The sequence below is a fragment of the Nelusetta ayraudi genome, unplaced genomic scaffold (assembly GCF_046127955.1).
Source record: "Nelusetta ayraudi isolate G7.1 ecotype Tasmania unplaced genomic scaffold, CSIRO-AGI_Nayr_v1 ptg000092l, whole genome shotgun sequence".
NCBI lineage: Eukaryota > Metazoa > Chordata > Actinopteri > Tetraodontiformes > Monacanthidae > Nelusetta > Nelusetta ayraudi.
In genome coordinates this window covers 595,257-613,387 of record NW_027466142.1, presented here as the reverse complement: position 1 = coordinate 613,387, position 18,131 = coordinate 595,257, and the positions used below count along the sequence as shown (strand labels likewise).

General features: G+C 44.6%; 2 protein-coding genes across 2 annotated transcripts; both read left to right on the top strand.

The window, feature by feature from the left end:
* Positions 1-3,778: 3,778 nt before the first annotated feature.
* mymk (myomaker, myoblast fusion factor) lies at positions 3,779-8,506 on the top strand. The gene is made up of 6 exons (XM_076047032.1): positions 3,779-4,187; positions 4,485-4,599; positions 5,161-5,309; positions 5,443-5,559; positions 5,668-5,808; positions 6,797-8,506. The coding sequence occupies exons 1-6, from the start codon at positions 4,053-4,055 to the stop codon at positions 7,058-7,060; spliced, it is 921 nt and encodes a 306-aa protein (XP_075903147.1). The 5' UTR covers positions 3,779-4,052; the 3' UTR covers positions 7,061-8,506.
* A 2,945-nt stretch (positions 8,507-11,451) lies between these two features.
* slc2a8 (solute carrier family 2 member 8) lies at positions 11,452-17,185 on the top strand. The gene is made up of 10 exons (XM_076047067.1): positions 11,452-11,822; positions 12,522-12,684; positions 13,136-13,342; positions 13,843-13,942; positions 15,608-15,819; positions 15,901-16,050; positions 16,140-16,248; positions 16,412-16,546; positions 16,707-16,852; positions 16,990-17,185. The coding sequence occupies exons 1-10, from the start codon at positions 11,728-11,730 to the stop codon at positions 17,134-17,136; spliced, it is 1,464 nt and encodes a 487-aa protein (XP_075903182.1). The 5' UTR covers positions 11,452-11,727; the 3' UTR covers positions 17,137-17,185.
* The last annotated feature ends 946 nt before the right edge of the window (positions 17,186-18,131 follow it).

Below are 18,131 nucleotides of genomic sequence, written 5' to 3'. Positions count from 1 at the left end.
AAACACTGCATCCTTTGATCCAATCAAAGAACGTGTGTTTACACAATGTGAATTTAACCACTGTTTAATCTGCTTATGAAAACTGCATTACTCCAGCAATCAAAGATCAATGTTTTCAAGTCAATGGCTGAGATAAACAAGTAGATTTGTTTAAAATGTTGTAAAAATGTCCTTCAGGCTTCATGAACTTTTCTTATTTTATATATTTTGGGATTATTTGTGAGTGTTTGTCAACTATTATTGTGGATGGGGTGGGGTGGGGTGCAAAGTGCTGATGGCGAAACGATGGAATCCACTGGGCCACAAAATCAATGTGCATTGTGGGAGATGAAGTCAACAGTCAAAACACACTTTAAGGCAGGCAGACTGAATCTTAATTATACACCTTTTAACCTCTTGCAGTCCACAAGGCTGCAGGGTCTTGAGTTTGAAACGTGTTCTAACCTCAAAGTTGCTCATGTTGCACCAAAACTCGTAGTTTCAAGCAGTGCAACCTGATAAAATCTAGAAGCATGTCTGCCACTGCGTTGGCAAAATGTTTTGTCAAGATATCCTCTCACGAGCTTTGATTTTTTTGATTTATTTTTCATCTGATCTCAATGTGTTTGTTTCTTTCTTATCCTTCACCATGAATTTCTCTCACCCTTCTAAATCTGTCCGACAGCCTGCTGGCTGTTGTTTGTGATGTTTATGAGCAGATAGAGAATGTTCAGGGAGGCCAGAACAGAGGAATAAACCCTGAGCACCGCCTGCAATTAAAGCCCACCACCCAACACTTGACCAAGGAGGGGGAAAAAGTGTTGCGCAAGCAATTACAACAATCCCATGGGATTTTTTTTTTGTTCAGTGTGCACATTTGCAGCATGCCAAACAAAAGCCTGGAGTCATTAGAGTTGGCACATGCAGACAAAACAGCAATTAAAGGTGTTGTAAACACATGAGAAGAAAGAGGAGAGAAACAAAATAAAAAAGCTTCACACTGACATGTGAAACTTTTTGGCACCACTGCAGAATCTAAAATGTACTTGACCAGTGTTGTCAACCAACAATATATGTTTTTATCCAGGCAGTGAAGGAGAAAAGACTATCCCTTACTTCTTTTACTTTGAAATACTTTTTCATTCAAGGACAAATCTGTTCATCACTGATGATGTTTTGATTTTTTTTTTATTATCTAGAAACTAAGAGTTGTTCTGGTCATAGTCAATGTCTTTTTAAAAAATAGAATGGGCTTTAAAGAGCTATGTATACAATAATTCCACCACTAGTTGTCGTAGTTCTGCACTGCACATGCACCAAAACAAACCTTGTGTGTAGCAGCACCAAATTTTAGTCGTTGACCAACTGTGTTTTGTCTCAGTTAAGATTGATGCAATTCAATATTTAACTGTAGTTAACTGTTTGAGATCAGAAAATGTTTAACGGCTTTTGCTTTTATTAAAGGTTGAAATGAAAAGGAGTCTGAAATCTTTGTGATGTGTTGCAGAAACATGATTTCCTGGGCAGTAAGTTGAGCTTTGTCATTAAAATAGCAAATTACTGCAATCCCAGTCTGAACAAAGGATAAAAAGTCTGGAAAATTAAACAATTAAGTATTTTTAAAAAAAAATGCATGGATAGCATAGAATGTCAAAGTGAAGTCTGGCAAGTATGGCTGAAGTGCTCTGCTCTCGCTGGCTCTGATTTGTCCTGGGCGAGTCGCTGGGTGAAACATTAATAACATCCAATTATTTGTGAAAGGCGGCCTGTGGGTCGCAGTTCAAGGCTATTTATTACTGAATCACAAGGAAGCACGGTTGTTTTCTCAGATGCGTCCAGGAAGTCTCTTCTACATTCCCACACTAACCCCCCGTGTTTGGACTGCAGTGTCCTGAGGAGAAAGTCAGTCGCAAAAAAATAAAAATAAAACTCTCCTGGACAGGAGGATTCAGAGACACACTGATTTCCTTCTTTGTCCTTCTGCAGTAAGGACTTTCACACAGTAGCTGCACAAAACTCTGAGCCAAATTTGAATTATTGAATTATTGGTAGAGTTTTGGTAAAGTAGAAAATTGAATACAAGTGTCAGTTGTTTGCAGCCACCTTATGAACCATTGTCTTTGTCAAAATAAAAGTTTGTGTCCCACAACTTGATGTTTAATGAAGCCACAGTAGCAGATTTCCAGGCATTCACGTTCTCATTTGTCTGGCGTAAATGACCCTGTTCTCGACATGAGCCCTTCCTTTGAGCCGTGACTCACGGTTGCGGTGGCTATTAAAAACCTGCCTCGCGAGAAATGGCCTGTGTCGCTGAGTCACTGTCCGCTCCCGAGTCCAGTATGCTGCAGTTTTCGCTCCCTCCCACATTCACAGGACATTCCGGAGAGCACCAAGGGTCACGCAAGTCGCGCTCGACACTCCACTGTTTTGGGTGACTGTAGCAAAATGACTTTTAAAGCCACAGGTGGGAGTGACACATGCACATTCTCCCTTGGAGAAAGTGGTCGACCACCTGCCGGCAGCTAGCGAGAGCAGAGGTCACCGAGCGACAGTGAAGGTAGAAGAATTTTGTCAAGCAGAGCCGAGTAATTTATAATTTGCACTGCCGTGTTGCTGATTTTTTTTTTTTTGCACAGATCGCTTGACAAAAACACAAGGATTCCTCATCTCAAAGAGGGTCTGATCTTCAGGGAAGATCTGATCTGAAGGGTGCGGTGCAGTCTCGAGTCTGTTTTTCCCCATCCGGGCGGCTCGAGTTACCAAAAACACTCCGTGAATCCGAAGCGTGCAGAGAAAGCCCTGGGCAGTGACTGCGCCCTTTGTGTCGCTGCCTCGGGCCCTGCAGCAGGTGTAACAGCTGAGACGAGGGCAACTGCTGCGTCTGCTGCAGCATCGTGCCACCGTCATGCTCAAAAATCCTTTCATGGAGCAAAGTGCCCCAAGTCAAATATGGCTCTGGGTGGCTAAAGCGTCTTACTATTAGATATGCGGCTTTAGACCCGAGCAAAACTTTGACTCTTTGCAGCTTCACTAGCTGCTGGGACTCACTGTGGGCTGAGTTTCGTGCTCCCGAAAGTCTCAGCTAGTTGATCCAAAACACCCAATGTGGTGTGTCTTCGTCCTTCCCTTCTTTCAGGGCACAGTTTGAAGCGTGAAGTGTGAATGACATACGCTAGCACAAGCAGCGGCAGCTGAAGATTTGCACTGGATGGGAACCTGGGATCTGAGAGAGCTGTCTTTACATGTTTGTTTGTTTTCAGTTGATTTTACTGGTTCATTTCTTGATTGATCTCAACTGCTGGACGATGGCTTCAGCACTGCGTTTGCACCGTCAACATCAGTATTTTAATAAGGTGAACCATTGAATATGATATCCAGATCCAAAAAAGGTATGCTACTATTTCTTTTTTTATATCAACAACAAACACAAAAACACACTGATCCCAGTCAATCGAGCTAAAGTCCATCCTTTACTCATTTTGCTTTCTACTTCTTCCCAAATACCTCATTGGTACCTCTCTTAAATTAGTAGCCAAGAGTTTGAGATGAAAAATGTTCTCATACTCGCATTACATCATCGTGTTTTGTAACAGGAGGAAAAACGACCTCATAAATTCCCATGACTTTGTCAAAACCAACACAATTCTCGTCAAAAGCACAAAACAAAAAAGGATTTTCATCAGTACTCATCAGCCGCGGGCTAAAACGGAGTGCGACCTTGCTGCAGGGCTGGATGCTGGCCTCTGCCCCGCCCACCGTGCACTGAGGTATGCAAACAGTTGTCGCCTCCACAACACGGCCCACGCAGGCCCACGTGGGCAGGAGCCAAAGCAGTAGGACATTTAAACTTTAAAGGGCTAAGTGGGACAGCTGGAGGGGGTGGTCGAGGGTTGGTTGCACGGTAGCTTGTGTGTGGGTTCTGTCCTGCAGATCCAGCCGGGAGCCCTGACTAGAACCGGCACGTTGTGCCACGGAAGCACCTTTGAGGAGATCAGAGCTCTCTGAAGGATATTCTTCCACCTCTTGATTTGACTTTCGTGAGCTGAGCTGCGGCCCCTTAAAACGGCAGCAGCATGGGTGCGTTTATAGCCAAGATGCTGCTTCCCACAGTCAGCAGCCTGGTGTTCCTGCCCACCGCCAGCGTGGCCGCCAAGAGGGGCTTCCACATGGAGGCCATGGTCTACTTCTTCACCATGTTCTTCACAGCGGTAAGATGGTGCTAAAGGTTTTTGCTTTGATTCCTGAGTTTCAGACTTGCTCTTGAAAAAAAATGATTATACCTTCATTATCGTGAGATACTGAAATGCTCTTCGTCATTTTGGAATCCCGACAAGTCCACGGCAAATTTTAGACCGAGCCTAAATCCTTGCTGGTGTTGTACCTCGCCTTGGACAAAAGTGTCTGATAAATGAAATTGGAGATTTGTGAAACCTGGAAAATTGTGTGCAAGGTGGCATGAGACCTGTTTGTGTTTGACACAAGCGTGCGTGCGTGTCCTGCTGCAGATCTACCATGCATGCGAAGGACCGGGCCTCTCCATCCTGTGCTTCATGAGGTACGACGTGATGGAGTACTTCAGCGTGTACGGCACAGCTCTCTCCATGTGGGTCACACTTATAGGTGAGTCACAGGACGCCGGCTCTGAGGCAGATGCATAAGACAGGGAACGACATATCAACAACACAACAACGAGATGCTGGTGGATCCGATAAACTGGTTCTGTAGAGGGAGGGAGGAGCGAAAACAAAAAAAAAGAAGTAAAAAAAAGAAGTGATGCAAGCTGCAGCTGGACAAGTTTCAACCTCAAGGTTAAGCACGATGACAGCTTTCTCTAGCAACAACTGTTAGCATGTGGTGTGCATTTGGCTTTGGCTAACATGTGTTCATAATGCGTGCACACGCATACGCACACACACACACACACACACACACACACACACACACACACACACACATTCACACACACTCCAATATGACATCTGGTGATCCAGTGTCGGACTAAGGACAATGACTAAGTCTGGGCATCACAAAAAAACGTAGCAAAAGATTAAAAAACATAAAAAAAATAAAAATTTCATTTTTTATTTTGGATATAGTTTTATTCTCATCTCACATCCGCGGTGTGTGTGTGTGTGTGTGTGTGTGTGTGTGTGTGTGTGTGTGTGTGTATGTCCACTGAAGCCCTGGGAGACTTTGACGAACCGCAGCGTTCCAGTTTGACCATGTTCGGAGTCCTGATCAACGCTGTCAGGATCTACCAGGACCGCTGGGGCTACGGGATCTACTCCGGACCCATCGGATCGGCCGTCTTCATCATCACCGTCAAGTGGGTGAGTCCTCTCTCCTTCTTCTCCCTCTTCCTCCTCCTCTTCCAACATTGCAGTGTCCCTCACTGAAATGAAAAATTAACCAACCGTTGATGCTGAACTGGGTTCTCTGTCGTGGCCATGGCTGCTGTTTCAGCTGCAGAAGATGAAGCAGCTGAGGGCGGTTTACCCCGAGAAGAGCGTCTACACGCAGCAGGTCGGACCGGGCTGCTGCTTCGGCGCCCTCGCCCTGATGCTGCGCTTCTATTTTGAGGTGACCACCTGGGAAAAAAAACCTGTTCCTGACGCACAAGCCCCGTCCACCCCTCGCTCACTCATTAACGTTGATTGTGTTTGTATGTCTGTGTCTCCGCCCCTTCAGGAGTGGGACTACGCCTATGTGCACAGCTTCTACCACCTGTCGCTGGCCGTGTCCTTCGTGCTGCTGCTGCCCAAGAGGAACCGCTATGCGGGAACGGGACGGAACGCCGCCAAGCTCAGCTGCTTCACGCTCTGCTGTTGTGTACGTTGCGTCTTTTCGATTGAGAGGTTTGATGTGTGGGTTGTGTGTTCTCCGCCTGGTCTAGTCTGGCGGCGGGCCCTGGGGTTGTTGTTTTGTACGCACCAAAGGCACGTCACCATGTTCAAAAGCAGCTGACGTAAGTCATGCAACGGGACCCAGATAGTTGCGTCATGTGGTTCACATTGATGCGCTGGCGTCAGACTGCCGAGGCACGCAACTGGCAATGGCAGTGGTGACTGAAAAAGTTGAGATGGCTCCAACTTCCAAGTCTGCGGAGAAAAAGTCCCACTGCCGCCGCATCAGGACCGAAGGAGTGAAGGCCCTGTAAATCTGGTGTGAACACATCTTCACATGCCAGATGCATAATTTTTTCATTTGAATATCTCGCAGAGTTTATTGTACATCTGCAGTATTCTCACACAGAACATTTCATGCTGCCAAACAAAATGAGAAAAAAAAAATCACCCTTTTTTTTTCTCATTGCTGTTGATTTTTCTAAACTTTCGCACTGAGGACAAGCAGCTAATCAAAGTGGTTGTGCAGCGCAGACATCATATCTCCCAATAGAAAGAAAAAAAACAACTACTTTCCCATCCAAGACCGACAGACAGAACATTGCTCTGAGTCAACGGTCTCCTGGGAGTTGCTGCTCTGTCTTCCGAGATGTGATGCCCTGAACTGTGCCAGCGATATCCTAAACGATTTCCTTTCAGCTCTTCTGTGAGGACAGAGGACGCTCTTTGAAAACTTCGCGAGCGTCTGAACTTTTGAGAAAGTTTCTCGTCAAGTCTTGCTTTCGACACAAATTTATGTTTATGCAACGTTTAATTTGAGCGCTTTCGATCCAAACATCTCGCATTGAAAACATCTCACACTTTTTGCATGCTGGGTGCAAAGGCCTCCAATCCATAAGCAGCATCGATCAGGTTATGCGACATAATTTGTACTGAATCCCCCTACTGGTTCTCCTGGTTCTTCCCCCTTGCAGTCCATGTCTCCGGCGACATCCAAGGACGACAAAGAGAAGCTGCAGGAGAAGAAGAGGAAGAAGCAGGAGGAGGAGGCGGAGGAGAAGAAGACAAAGAAGAAGAAAAAGAAGGAGTCCTCCCGCAGCGTGTGGACCATCCCCACTGAGAAGCTGTGGACGCGAGGCTGCAGCACCCCCACCCTGCCTCTCTACCACCCTGCTCCCTCCACACCTATCAAAGGAACCAACATCAGCAAGCTGAAGGAGATGAACGGCTGGAAGTGAGGGAGGATTTCTTCAGAGGTGGACTGGAAAGTCACCAAGTGGCCGTCAGGGGAGACTCTGATGAACTTGTACGCGGCTGGTAAATGAATCCAGGTTAGCAGCGACACTTTAGGTGGTCGCCTTCGCTGCTCAGCCAAAGAAAAGATCTGGCGGCAGCGCAATTTATTTAAGGGTGGGGGGAGAGAAAAAACAATAATAAGGCAAATCAGGCCCAGGGAGCAGATATGAAGAGCTGGAGGCCGAGGATAGGCAGCGTGCTGCAGGAGAACACACACACACACACACACACACACACACAGCGCAAACAGGGAGACGGCGGCTGAGACAAGCCAGTAAAACTGACTGGGAGATTTATGGGGAGAACAAACAGGCAGATGTTTTATCTCTCCAAAATATATAAATTGTCTTAAGAAATGTTCCTCGGGGGAGAGCCTCCGTCTGCTCGCTCCTGTCTGTCCGTCTCGCCTCCTCCCCTTCCTCACCCCTCCACCTCCTCCTTCTGTTGCTGCTGCTCTGCTCTCTATCTCCCGGGGACAAGATGGAACCAGGTGGTCCAGACTTTTTGCCTGCATTTTTCAATGTTCCCCTGGTGAAAAACGTGCCGTGCTGAGCGTCAGGCGACACCGTCCGTGTCAGACTGTGTTCCCCAGGAAAAAAAAAGGGTGTTCTGGGATCAACCGGTGGAGTTGTGAAAGTTGCAAATCTATCTATGTGTTATTTATTGCAGTATCAAATTTGTACATATATGCTGTATAGTATGTTTGCCTTTTTCACCTTTGTAAAGTATTATGTGAATAAAACAAGCTGTTTTTTTGTCGCCGTCCTCTCAAGGAACGGTGGGATTTCCAGCAGCCGCAGGCAGCCAAGCGCTTCTCTTAATGCACAAATATGTATGTAGTCACAAGACAGCAAATCCCTGACTAGCAAAACACTCTGAGGCCTGCTCCGCTCTGGCAGCGCTAATCCAATTCCAAACCCACACATCCCGCTCCGCTTCCACTGCCGCTTCCAGACTGTCCGTGCGCGTCACCTGCCCCCCGAACGCCACCCAAAGACTACAGAAGGCGTCCTGCGCCTCCCAGACACAGCAGCAGTCTCTGGCCACAAACGTGGAGAAAAACCACTCGACTGTGAAATGTTTGCAGTCCCGGGGCCAAGCCACGGGCCGACTCCTGTGCCAGGAGAAAGGTGTTTTTTGTCCCGGCCGCAGAAACCTGGCTGACTGGAACAGGTTGTGGGTTCTCTTCCAACCGAGGGCCTTTTCTGTGTGGAGTTTGCATGTTCTCTCCGTGTCAGCACGGCTTCTCTCCAGGTTCTCCGGCTTCCTCTAACAATCCAAAGACACGCACGTTAGGACGATTGGCTGACTCTTGTGTAGTTGTGCGTACGGATGGTTGTCTGCCCGGACTGTTCTCCATGTAGGACCCCAAACCCCTGCAACCCTGAGCGCAGGGGAACCGGTGACAGTAGACAGATGGCTGCGTCAGTGAGACAGTAGAAATAAAAGTGATATCAACATGTTGGATGTGGCCCGCCGTGAGACGTCCATAAAATTCAGGATTTATTTCAGAAATAAAGCTAAAAGTGAGACTCGACAGAATCAGAGCAGATCTCAGAAAGAAAAAAAGCAGATGAGACAGGGTGAGTGAGTGAGTGAGTGAGTGAGTGAGTGAGTGAAAGGCAAACTGTAATATATGTACAGTAGATGTACTTCCAACATATATTCCGCACCTCCCCACCCGTCCCCCCTCACCCAGCCCAGTAGTCCTCACATGGTGGCACACTCTGAAAGAAAAAAGAAAAAACATACAACTGTATCCACTTTCATTAGGAGTTAATTAGGCAGTGAGGAGCAGCGCGTGAAGTGGCCGCGACAGACTCTGGTATGTTTGGTATGTTTGTGCTTTAACGGTGCGGCACAGTGCAGTGTGGTGGCTGCTGTCTGCGGCCTGTGTGTATGTGTCTGTGTGTCTGTGTGTCTGTGTGTGACCCACAGCTCGGTTGCTCTGTGAGCGTCAGCTGTTGCCACAGCTGCTGTTACGGCCCTGAGGTCAGCTGCATGTGCTCTGCAATCCTTCCTCTAAAATTCACTCAATAGTGATGGAATGTCAATCACCATTTTTTTTTTTTTATTCTATGTTGTTTTTTCGTTTCATTTTAAGCTTTGTTTGGGGGATTTAGGCTGGCTGGAAATAAATCACAGTGATTTGAAGAACTCTGACAAGAGTTGGAACAACTTTAACTTGCGAGAAGCGACAAGACCGCTGAGATCTCACCGCTGAGCAAGTGCATATCTATTGTTCAAAGCATTCATAGCAAGAGGCTGTAGAACAGTAGTACAGCCAGGGTTTAGCAGTGTCAGAAACAGGAAGCTGCTCGGAGTTGACAAGAGCATCGCAGTGAGACGGTGACACGCTTCAAGCGTCGCACACTCCTTGCACCACTGGTAATGCTTTTGCTGCGAAGGATCTGATTGGTCAATTTTGTATGTTGCAAAAAGAAGGACTTGCTTTTGTGGCCTATTTATTCGACGCACATGTAATATAAATTCCATTAATCTGTGCAACAATTTGTCTGCCATGTCCAGTTAGTAGAACCACATGAGTTAGACCTTTGTGACCGACCGTCTGTAATTGCTTTGACATCACAACGTGTTCAGGAACAGCTCGTCTGTTACTGTCTGATATTTAAACTACATGGAAAATCAAACAAACAAAATGCAGACACGCTGGAAAAACTACTTTGCTATCTTGCCACACACGCGCGCACACACAAAATGAAACCCGTTAAGCCTGAACAGGAAAACAAATTCTTCTTCTAATTACTTTCGTAACTTGGTGCAGAAGCCAATCCACAAACTTTGCCAGCCAAATAGTCATTATGACTTTTAAGAGTGGCACAGTTATAGATATTAATAACTTTTCTGAATTCAAAATGAATCAAATTGAATTATTTCATTGAGGACAATGACGCAGAGGAATTACCGTAGTGGAGAGGAATTACAGTTCTTTACTAGAACTGTATGTCTGTGCTGCCACCCTCTGGACAACTGCACAAGGTGGCCTTCCAGTTATAGGTAAATGTTTTTTTTTTTGTTTTTTTTGACTGTCTTGGATTTAAACGTTTCTCTGCTTTTGCTGATGTGTTTTGACACTGTGATTTTCCAGTAATTTTTTTTTAAATTTATTTTTTTTTTAAGTTAATTTTTAAAAGAGTGAAATTTTGTACTCTGAAATGTACTACTGTAACATGGACAATGCACATTTATAACAAGTATATTTTCAGTTTGACATATTAGGAAACTCATATGAAAACACTGAAGTCCTGCTGTGTAGATTAAGACCACCTGGTTCTTCTCTGCCATGCAGCTGGTGGCTGTGCTTTCTGGTCAGGCCAGAACCTTCTTTCTGTGTTTTTAGAAAGCTACAATTCTAAAAGTCGACACTGTCAAAGGTTCATTCAGCAAATCTTGGAATTTAGGCTGCAGAGTGGTGGTTAGCAGAAGGTCACACCAGCAACCAGTAACTCAGTGTCACCTGATGCGTTGATGATGAATGAAGTTCTTCCTGATGCGAACTTCTTCCTGCACCTGATGGAAATATGTTTATCTGGTTCAGCAGGTTCTACAATTCGCTGCCAGTTACCTTCACATCAAGCCTCACATGGGCTCTGCATATATAGGGGCCTCGGCTGAAATGCTTATTGTATTATCAATGAAAGAGCACTTCAGAACTTCACTTGAAAGAAAAACAATATGCACTTGTGTACATATAGCTTCACTAGAAAGCTTAATAAAATATTGAATGCTTAAAAAAAAGAAAATTAATACGCGTTTTTCTTTGAAAGCCGATGCCTCAAAAGTTGCTGAGTATATAGTTGAGCACCATAAATATGAAGTACAATATATAACTGAGTCAGAAGCGTATACAATCAGTTGAGAAAAATACCTCCAGTGAATTCATTGTCTCTCGTCTGTTTTGGTGACATCTTTGTATTAGCTAAGGGAATTTTTTAGCCCGTAATCCTCTTTTTTTCTCTTGCTTTGGACAGTTAAAAAAAGAGGAAAAAATTGAAATGAAAATCTGACTGTCGCCTTGGAAACCAATGTCAAATTCAGAATCTGGAGGCGTGTCCTCGGCATTTCATTTCCGGTGTCGTTTTGAACCACGAGAAGGTAAAAATAAATGTTAAGCTTAAAACCCCACTTTCTCATTTTGTTAACACAACTACGATATAAATTTTAAACCAAACTAAGAAATGTGATATCACAGCACGTGTATCTTTTGGGTAATAGCTCAACAAAATATTTCTTTTCTTCACTGCTCTCGCGATTAAATCATGACTTTTATTCTGAAACCAGAAAACAGGTTATCCCGCACGGCGGTCAGCTGACTTGAGTTAAAAGTTGATGCCAGTGGAGGAAGCTGATCCGTCGCTGCTTGTTTGGGCGATACATATTTGCTGAGATCATGATTATTCGCCGGTGTTTACTCGACGGCTAATTTAAAAGACAGTGTCGTATCTGTGTACGCGACTTCCGGTCTGAACAGGGGAACTGCGCACGCTTGTTGTTGTTTTTTTTTTTTGTCCGTGCTGATTGAGACTCATGTAAACGCCGAGCAGGACGATATTGTCAACACCTGGGGAAACGATCCGTCGCTGTGAGTATGGACATCCAGAATGAGAGGAGAAGGCTCCTGGATGCCGACGGTGGGAACGATGATCCTTCGGGACTCATGTCTGAGCAGGATGCTTATCTCAGGTGTGTAAATTAAACCAACGCGGCTCAGTATGTCAGTTTTATCATTTCCTGGAGACTTGAATTCCACAGCTGCTGCTGCTGCTGCTTCATTTGCACTCGTCCAGTTAATTGGGATCCAGGTGTGACGTCTAGTCATTATTAATTTCTTGGGTTTTGCTGGCATTCTTCGGTGGAGATGAGGTGCCGAACCTGGCAACCTAATGGACATAGCTCATCTATGATTTCCTGAATTTGTTTGTGTGAAATTGAACGTTACAAAACGTCGTCAAAAACAACAATTTCAATTACTTTTGTTTAAGTGGTTCGTCACAGCGACGTCAATATGACCAATCAGCGCAATCATTTGACCACTCAGCCTCACTTGATGCAGTTACAATAGTGTGACAGAAAATTATGATCACATCTAAATGAAAATAACTTTTCTAGAAGTCCGCACAACCTTCTTTTTCGGCACACATTTGAAAAAAAATAGAAGATTTGCCTCTGTTTTTAATCTCTGCAATTTTGGAAAAATATTTCTTTAATCTTGCAGTACACATTATTCTTTTAATTCACATGTTTCATTTTGCAGACTTCATTCTCATGTCTTGAAGTGGCGTTTCGTTTAAGACGATCCACCATCTGACTTCACCTGAAACATTGCCCTTTGACCTTTTGCTATGGCTACGGCTCGCTCACGTCTTTTCTCTTCCTTCGCAGTAAAGTGAAGAACAAGAAGTTGTACCTGGCGACATTTGCATCAGTCCTGGGTCCCATGAGTTTTGGCTTTGTGCTGGGATACAGCTCGCCTGCCATCCCAGAACTCACCAGCATAGATGATCCTCGGCTGCGGCTGGATGGTGACCAGGCTTCGTGGTTTGGGGTATGACGTCGTATTTAAAGGTCCTCCATCAGCCTCCTGCTAAATCACTGGGTTTTAGCTGCCAGCTGAAATTGACGCTTTGTTGCACCTTCCTAAAGAGACTTCCTGAAAAGATCAGCCAAACTGTGGCCTCCCGCTGTCATGTGCACTGAAACAGAACCACCGGAAGACGGCGCGTTTTGTTAGTTATCAGCAGTTTTTAATGTCGCAAACAACGCATGGCCTTGGCGTCACTTAGGTTTAAAAACCTGCTGAATTTGTGTTTTAGCCACACAAAACACATCCCTTCATGGCTTCATGCAGTAGAAGTTTGTCCAATCCACATTATAGCATGCAAATAAAATTCTACAGAATTGTTGTAAATAGAATAGAATAGGTTTTATTGTCATCATAGCAAGCGCAACGCATATATTGCCATCTTAGCAGTAAAAAAAATGTGTGTGTGTGTCAGTCTATAGTGACGATCGGAGCAGCACTGGGTGGCCTGCTTGGTGGCTGGATGGTGGAGAAGATCGGCAGGAAGCTCAGTCTGATGTTCTGCTCGCTGCCCTACGTCTTCGGTTTCACCATCATCATCGCAGCGCAGAATGTGTGGATGCTTTACGCTGGCCGCATGCTCACTGGCCTCGCCAGCGGAGTCACGTCGCTGGTTGTCCCGGTAACAAGAACTCTGACCCCACATTTTCAGTACTGTTGGGAATTTGGGCATTTTGTAATTTTGTCGGAGCGTTAGTGGGGTAAGAATATTCTTCAGCAGTAGAAAAAACGTACGTGTTTTGATTTATTAAAGAAATTCCATAACTATCTTCCAAGGCAAAAATACCTAATGTCCACAATTTGGTCAAATTGGACTGCTACAGTTAAATTTGTTTAGATTCTGTTCTGAGGGAACAAACATTTGATGGGCATGTTGATGTCCTCTCAACGGGCCAATCAGTTTTGCACTGTGACTGCAAATGGCAACCATTTCCAGCTGCAAAATTCAACAATTCATCAGTGAATGTGTTTCAAGTGTTCCCTTACACCTGTTCAGTTTAACTTCTCATAGGTTAAAAGTTACAAATGTTTAAATGAATAAAACATAAACGTTGATCAGCAGCTTCCTGTGAATTAATTTTTGTGTGTGTGTGTGTTTGCTCCTCACCCCCCTCAACCCAGCTATATATCTCAGAGATGGCCCACGAGCGAGTGCGAGGGACGCTAGGCTCATGTGTACAGCTCATGGTGGTACTCGGCATCATGGGAGTTTACTTGGCAGGTACGTATGCTGAAGATTCTTTTTTTTGGGGGGGGGGCAACCTTGGACTCTTGTTTTGCAACACCTGACTCAAAGTTATTGGAAAATATATTGGAAGGAAACAATGACAAGACCTGGGCACGTGTGCTGTCGACTGGAACTCTGTAAATCATTGCAAGTTTTCAATCTTCTGACCGAGATGTTTGCAGCAGCACCCTGTCCATGAGGGAAAAAAAGCACTTCGGGGTTGCTTTTTGTTTTGTTTTTTTTGGCTTGCTGCAGAGTAACAGAGGAAACGCCTCGTGTTTTGAGCCTCTTTAACAAAACTGTTGAAGTCTTACTGGGTAATTTAAACCTGCATGCCCTAAATATAAAGGCCCAGTGTGTAAGATGCTGTAGCAGCTAATGGCAATGACGCATGTTTCAAACAAAGTTAATGTCCCCTGATGTTCCAGTTGATCTCTTTTTTTTTTTTACTCAAGCTGTGACATCAGAAAGCAGAGAAGAGACGTTTTGAACCACTGTGCAAATTTTTTTTTTTTTTTTACCAATTTTTAGTGACTTAATCTACAGAAAAACGTAGATTAAAGCGCGTATCCTTTAAAATGATACACGCTGTTGTGTTTAGATCAGATGGTCCAAAGAGTCTCTGCTTCACTGTGCACACAATTATGAATGAACTGTGTGCAGAAACAAAGTCTGGCTCGTTCACCTTAGCCCTTTAATCTCTGTGCCAGTGTTTGTAGGATGCGTGTGGGCCAGAGAAGACATGACAAGACGTCATGTGATGTGATCAGTGTCAGATTGGAGCCAGCGCTGCTGCCTCTGCCAGTCATGGAAGTTGCGGCTTCTCTCCCTAACCCTGTTAGCTGCATGCCTTTCACGTTTATAGAGCTCGTTGTGTCACACGAGGAGGGTTGTCTTGTGCTTATCGTCAGGGGGGAAAAAAAAGTCTGTTATGTTATCTGGGTCGAGTGGCTCTTTTAATGTGCAACACACTTTTGTGAGGTTGGAAACTAAAATTGAAATGCACGCCAACATATCAGCGGCAAGGTCGACGGTCTCGGCTGATGTATAAAATTCAGCTGAACAATCAGATTAATTCAGTTTATTATTAGCTGCAGCTGCGGCTGAAACATTAGCGAGGGAACCTGGACTTGACAAAGGTCCACTTTGTCCCCACGGCCTTCGCTCTGAGAGGTCAGGGACTGGCAAGTCGGGAAAAATAAGTTTGTAAACGAGCAAACTGTCGTGTGCCGACAGTTTTAAAACTGGGAACCACAGATCCACATCAGAATTCCATCCACCGCCGTGCAGGATAGTCGGCTACTCCACCACAAGGAAATAGAACAGGTGTCCACACTGCAGAGATTCAAATCTATGTGTCCAGGCCTCAATACTTGCCTACTTTTGAAAGTTATAGTTGTAGTAGTGGCAGTACTAGTTTGCATTAGAACCAGCTGAAGCAACAAAACAAATTATAAAGATGTTATAAAGATGATGACTACCTGAATATTGAGTTATAATGCAGGCATTAAACCCCATCATTACCACACTGCTCAATTTTACAGAGAGTGTTTGCTGAAAAACACAGTTCTGCAAATCAGCCCTTTGTGTTGTCACGAAAGGTAGAGAGACAAAATTTAAAAAATTGACACTAAAAGAGTTTGCAAACGTTTCCTGCAGGTCTTTTCTTGGACTGGCGCTGGCTGGCGATCTGCTGCTCCATCCCGCCCACGCTGCTCATGGTCTGTATGTGCTTTATGCCGGAGACGCCGCGCTTCCTGCTGTCGAAGGGCAAGAGGCGAGAGGCTGAGGAGGCCCTGCGCTTCTTGCGAGGACCCGACGCGCCCATCGAGTACGAATGCGCCCGCATTGAAGACGCCTGTGATGAAATGGTGAGTGTTTGACCAATAAACAGGGTCTCAGAGGATGAAATGCTGTGGTGCTTTATCGCCTGCCTGCCTGCCTCCTTCCAGGGCTCCAGTTTCCAGCTGTCTGACTTGACGGACCCCGGCGTCTACAAGCCCCTGGCGATTGGTGCCATGCTGATGGTGTTTCAGCAGATGACGGGAATCAACGCCATCATGTTTTACGCTGAGAACATTTTCGAACAGGCTCATTTCAAGGTGCGGGGGTTCTTCAATTGACGCTTTCTCATAAGTTGGGGTACATTCATTTGGAAGGAGCGGCTGTGAATGCGTTGCTGTTCTTCCAGGAGAGTGACCTGGCCTCAGTGATTGTTGGAGCCATTCAGGTCGTCTTCACCGCAGTAGCAGCTCTGATCATGGACAAAGCGGGAAGAAAGGTTCTTCTCATCATCTCAGGTACTTCCAGTCAACATGAAAACAAGGTTCAGAGTTTTCAACAGATGCGCATGCAGCCCTTTTGATCCTTTCCTTTTTTGTCCTTTAATGAAGATTATTAGCTTTTTGCCTGGTCTCTGAAGTGTGATGTCATAACATTGTTCTTCCCTCTTTCATTGTCAAGGTGTCGCCATGGCGTTAAGCACCACAGCGTTTGGGATTTACTTCTACATGACGGCCCATCACAACCCCGCTTCGGGAGAACCGCAAACTAACCTGGCCTGGCTGGCCCTGGCCAGCACAGGGGTCTTCATCACAGGTGAGATCTCTCATTTTCATGAAAAAAGCTTTGCTTTTAGAAGCCGCCAGTTGGAGGAAAGTTTTAAAATGATTAGTTAATCTGGATCCCCTCTCCTTTATCATTATTTAAATTCTCGGTTTTACACCCGATCACAGTAATTATTGGTTTTGGTGTGCAGGTTTCGCCCTGGGTTGGGGTCCGATCCCATGGCTGGTCATGTCGGAGATCTTCCCTGTCAAAGTGAGGGGATTCGCCAGCGCTGTCTGTGTCCTGACCAACTGGAGCATGGCTTTCCTCATCACCAAGACCTTCCAGAACATGATGGTGAGTCATCACAAGGATCTCAAAGGTCGAAATTTATTTAAAAGAAAAAAACAAAAAAAACAAGAGTTTGCGTCATCAAGCAAGAAATGATGTGGTGCATGTGAGGACGACAATAATGATAAATGTGTGCTCTGCAGGTTTCTCTTACAAGCGCTGGGACCTTCTGGCTCTTTTCCTTTATGTGCTTCATCAACGTTGTCTTCACCATGATCTTTGTCCCAGAGACAAAGGGCAAAACCCTGGAGCAGATTGAAGCCACTTTTCGGGGGACATCAGGCCCATGAAATCTATTTGCACAGCTGACAGTAAAACAAAAAAAATGAACAAAATAACTGAAAATCTCAGGCCTTTTTTAAAAAACCTTTAAACTGACCTGCCCCTAAAGGCATTTTATACTCCCTAATCTTTGGTATCTTTGTGGTAGAGCAGGTACTGACTGACAGTAAGAGGAAACAAATATGATTTTCACAGTGGGTGCACTGTTGGGTTTCAGTCCAAAATGTGGGATCTTTTTGGGGGGCAGATTATGGGAATCTTCAAATCACATATCACTGAAGTCACAAGTGAGGCATGGTTCACTCTGACTGTTGTTTTTGAATTAGATTATGCAGGAAAATATTTGTTTGATGTTTGTACATAATTATCATGATTTTTACCTTGATGGGTTTTTTGTGTTTTTTTTAAGTAACACTTGGATGGGGGTGTGATTGAGTGGAAATGAGCACGTTCGTCATTGGAGCTACCCCCACAAGGGAAACTGGACACTGCCCTCTACTGGGCATTCTGTTGTAGGTCACCTTTATGCCACATTTTTCCACGTAGGATTGAAAATCTTTTGTCAGTGTAATGGTTTACCAGCGGTATAGAAAGTTATGCATCTTAAATGTGTCAAACTTTCAGTCAGAAGTGCTTTCAATGTTTTTCGCCAAAGATTTTTTTTTTTTTTTTTTAAATTTAGATTGTCATTGCACAGCAAAAAGGATATCACAAGTCGTTTCTTATAAACCCTTTCCTATATTTAAATTATTCCATTGGGTAGGTTGTGAAACGCCTAATAATTTAATTTGTTTGAATATTCAATGTGTTTATTTTATTGCAAATGAATTTGGTTTGTTTTCTTTTGTGAAAGATGATGTTCAGGGTCCCCCCACCCCTCCCTCAATCGTAGAAATACTAAAATCTTTTTATTTGAATAATGTGTGGAAATGACCACTGTTTACAATGACTGTTCTGACTCTGTATTTGGTTAATTGCATGAAATAAATGCATTTTAAAAGAT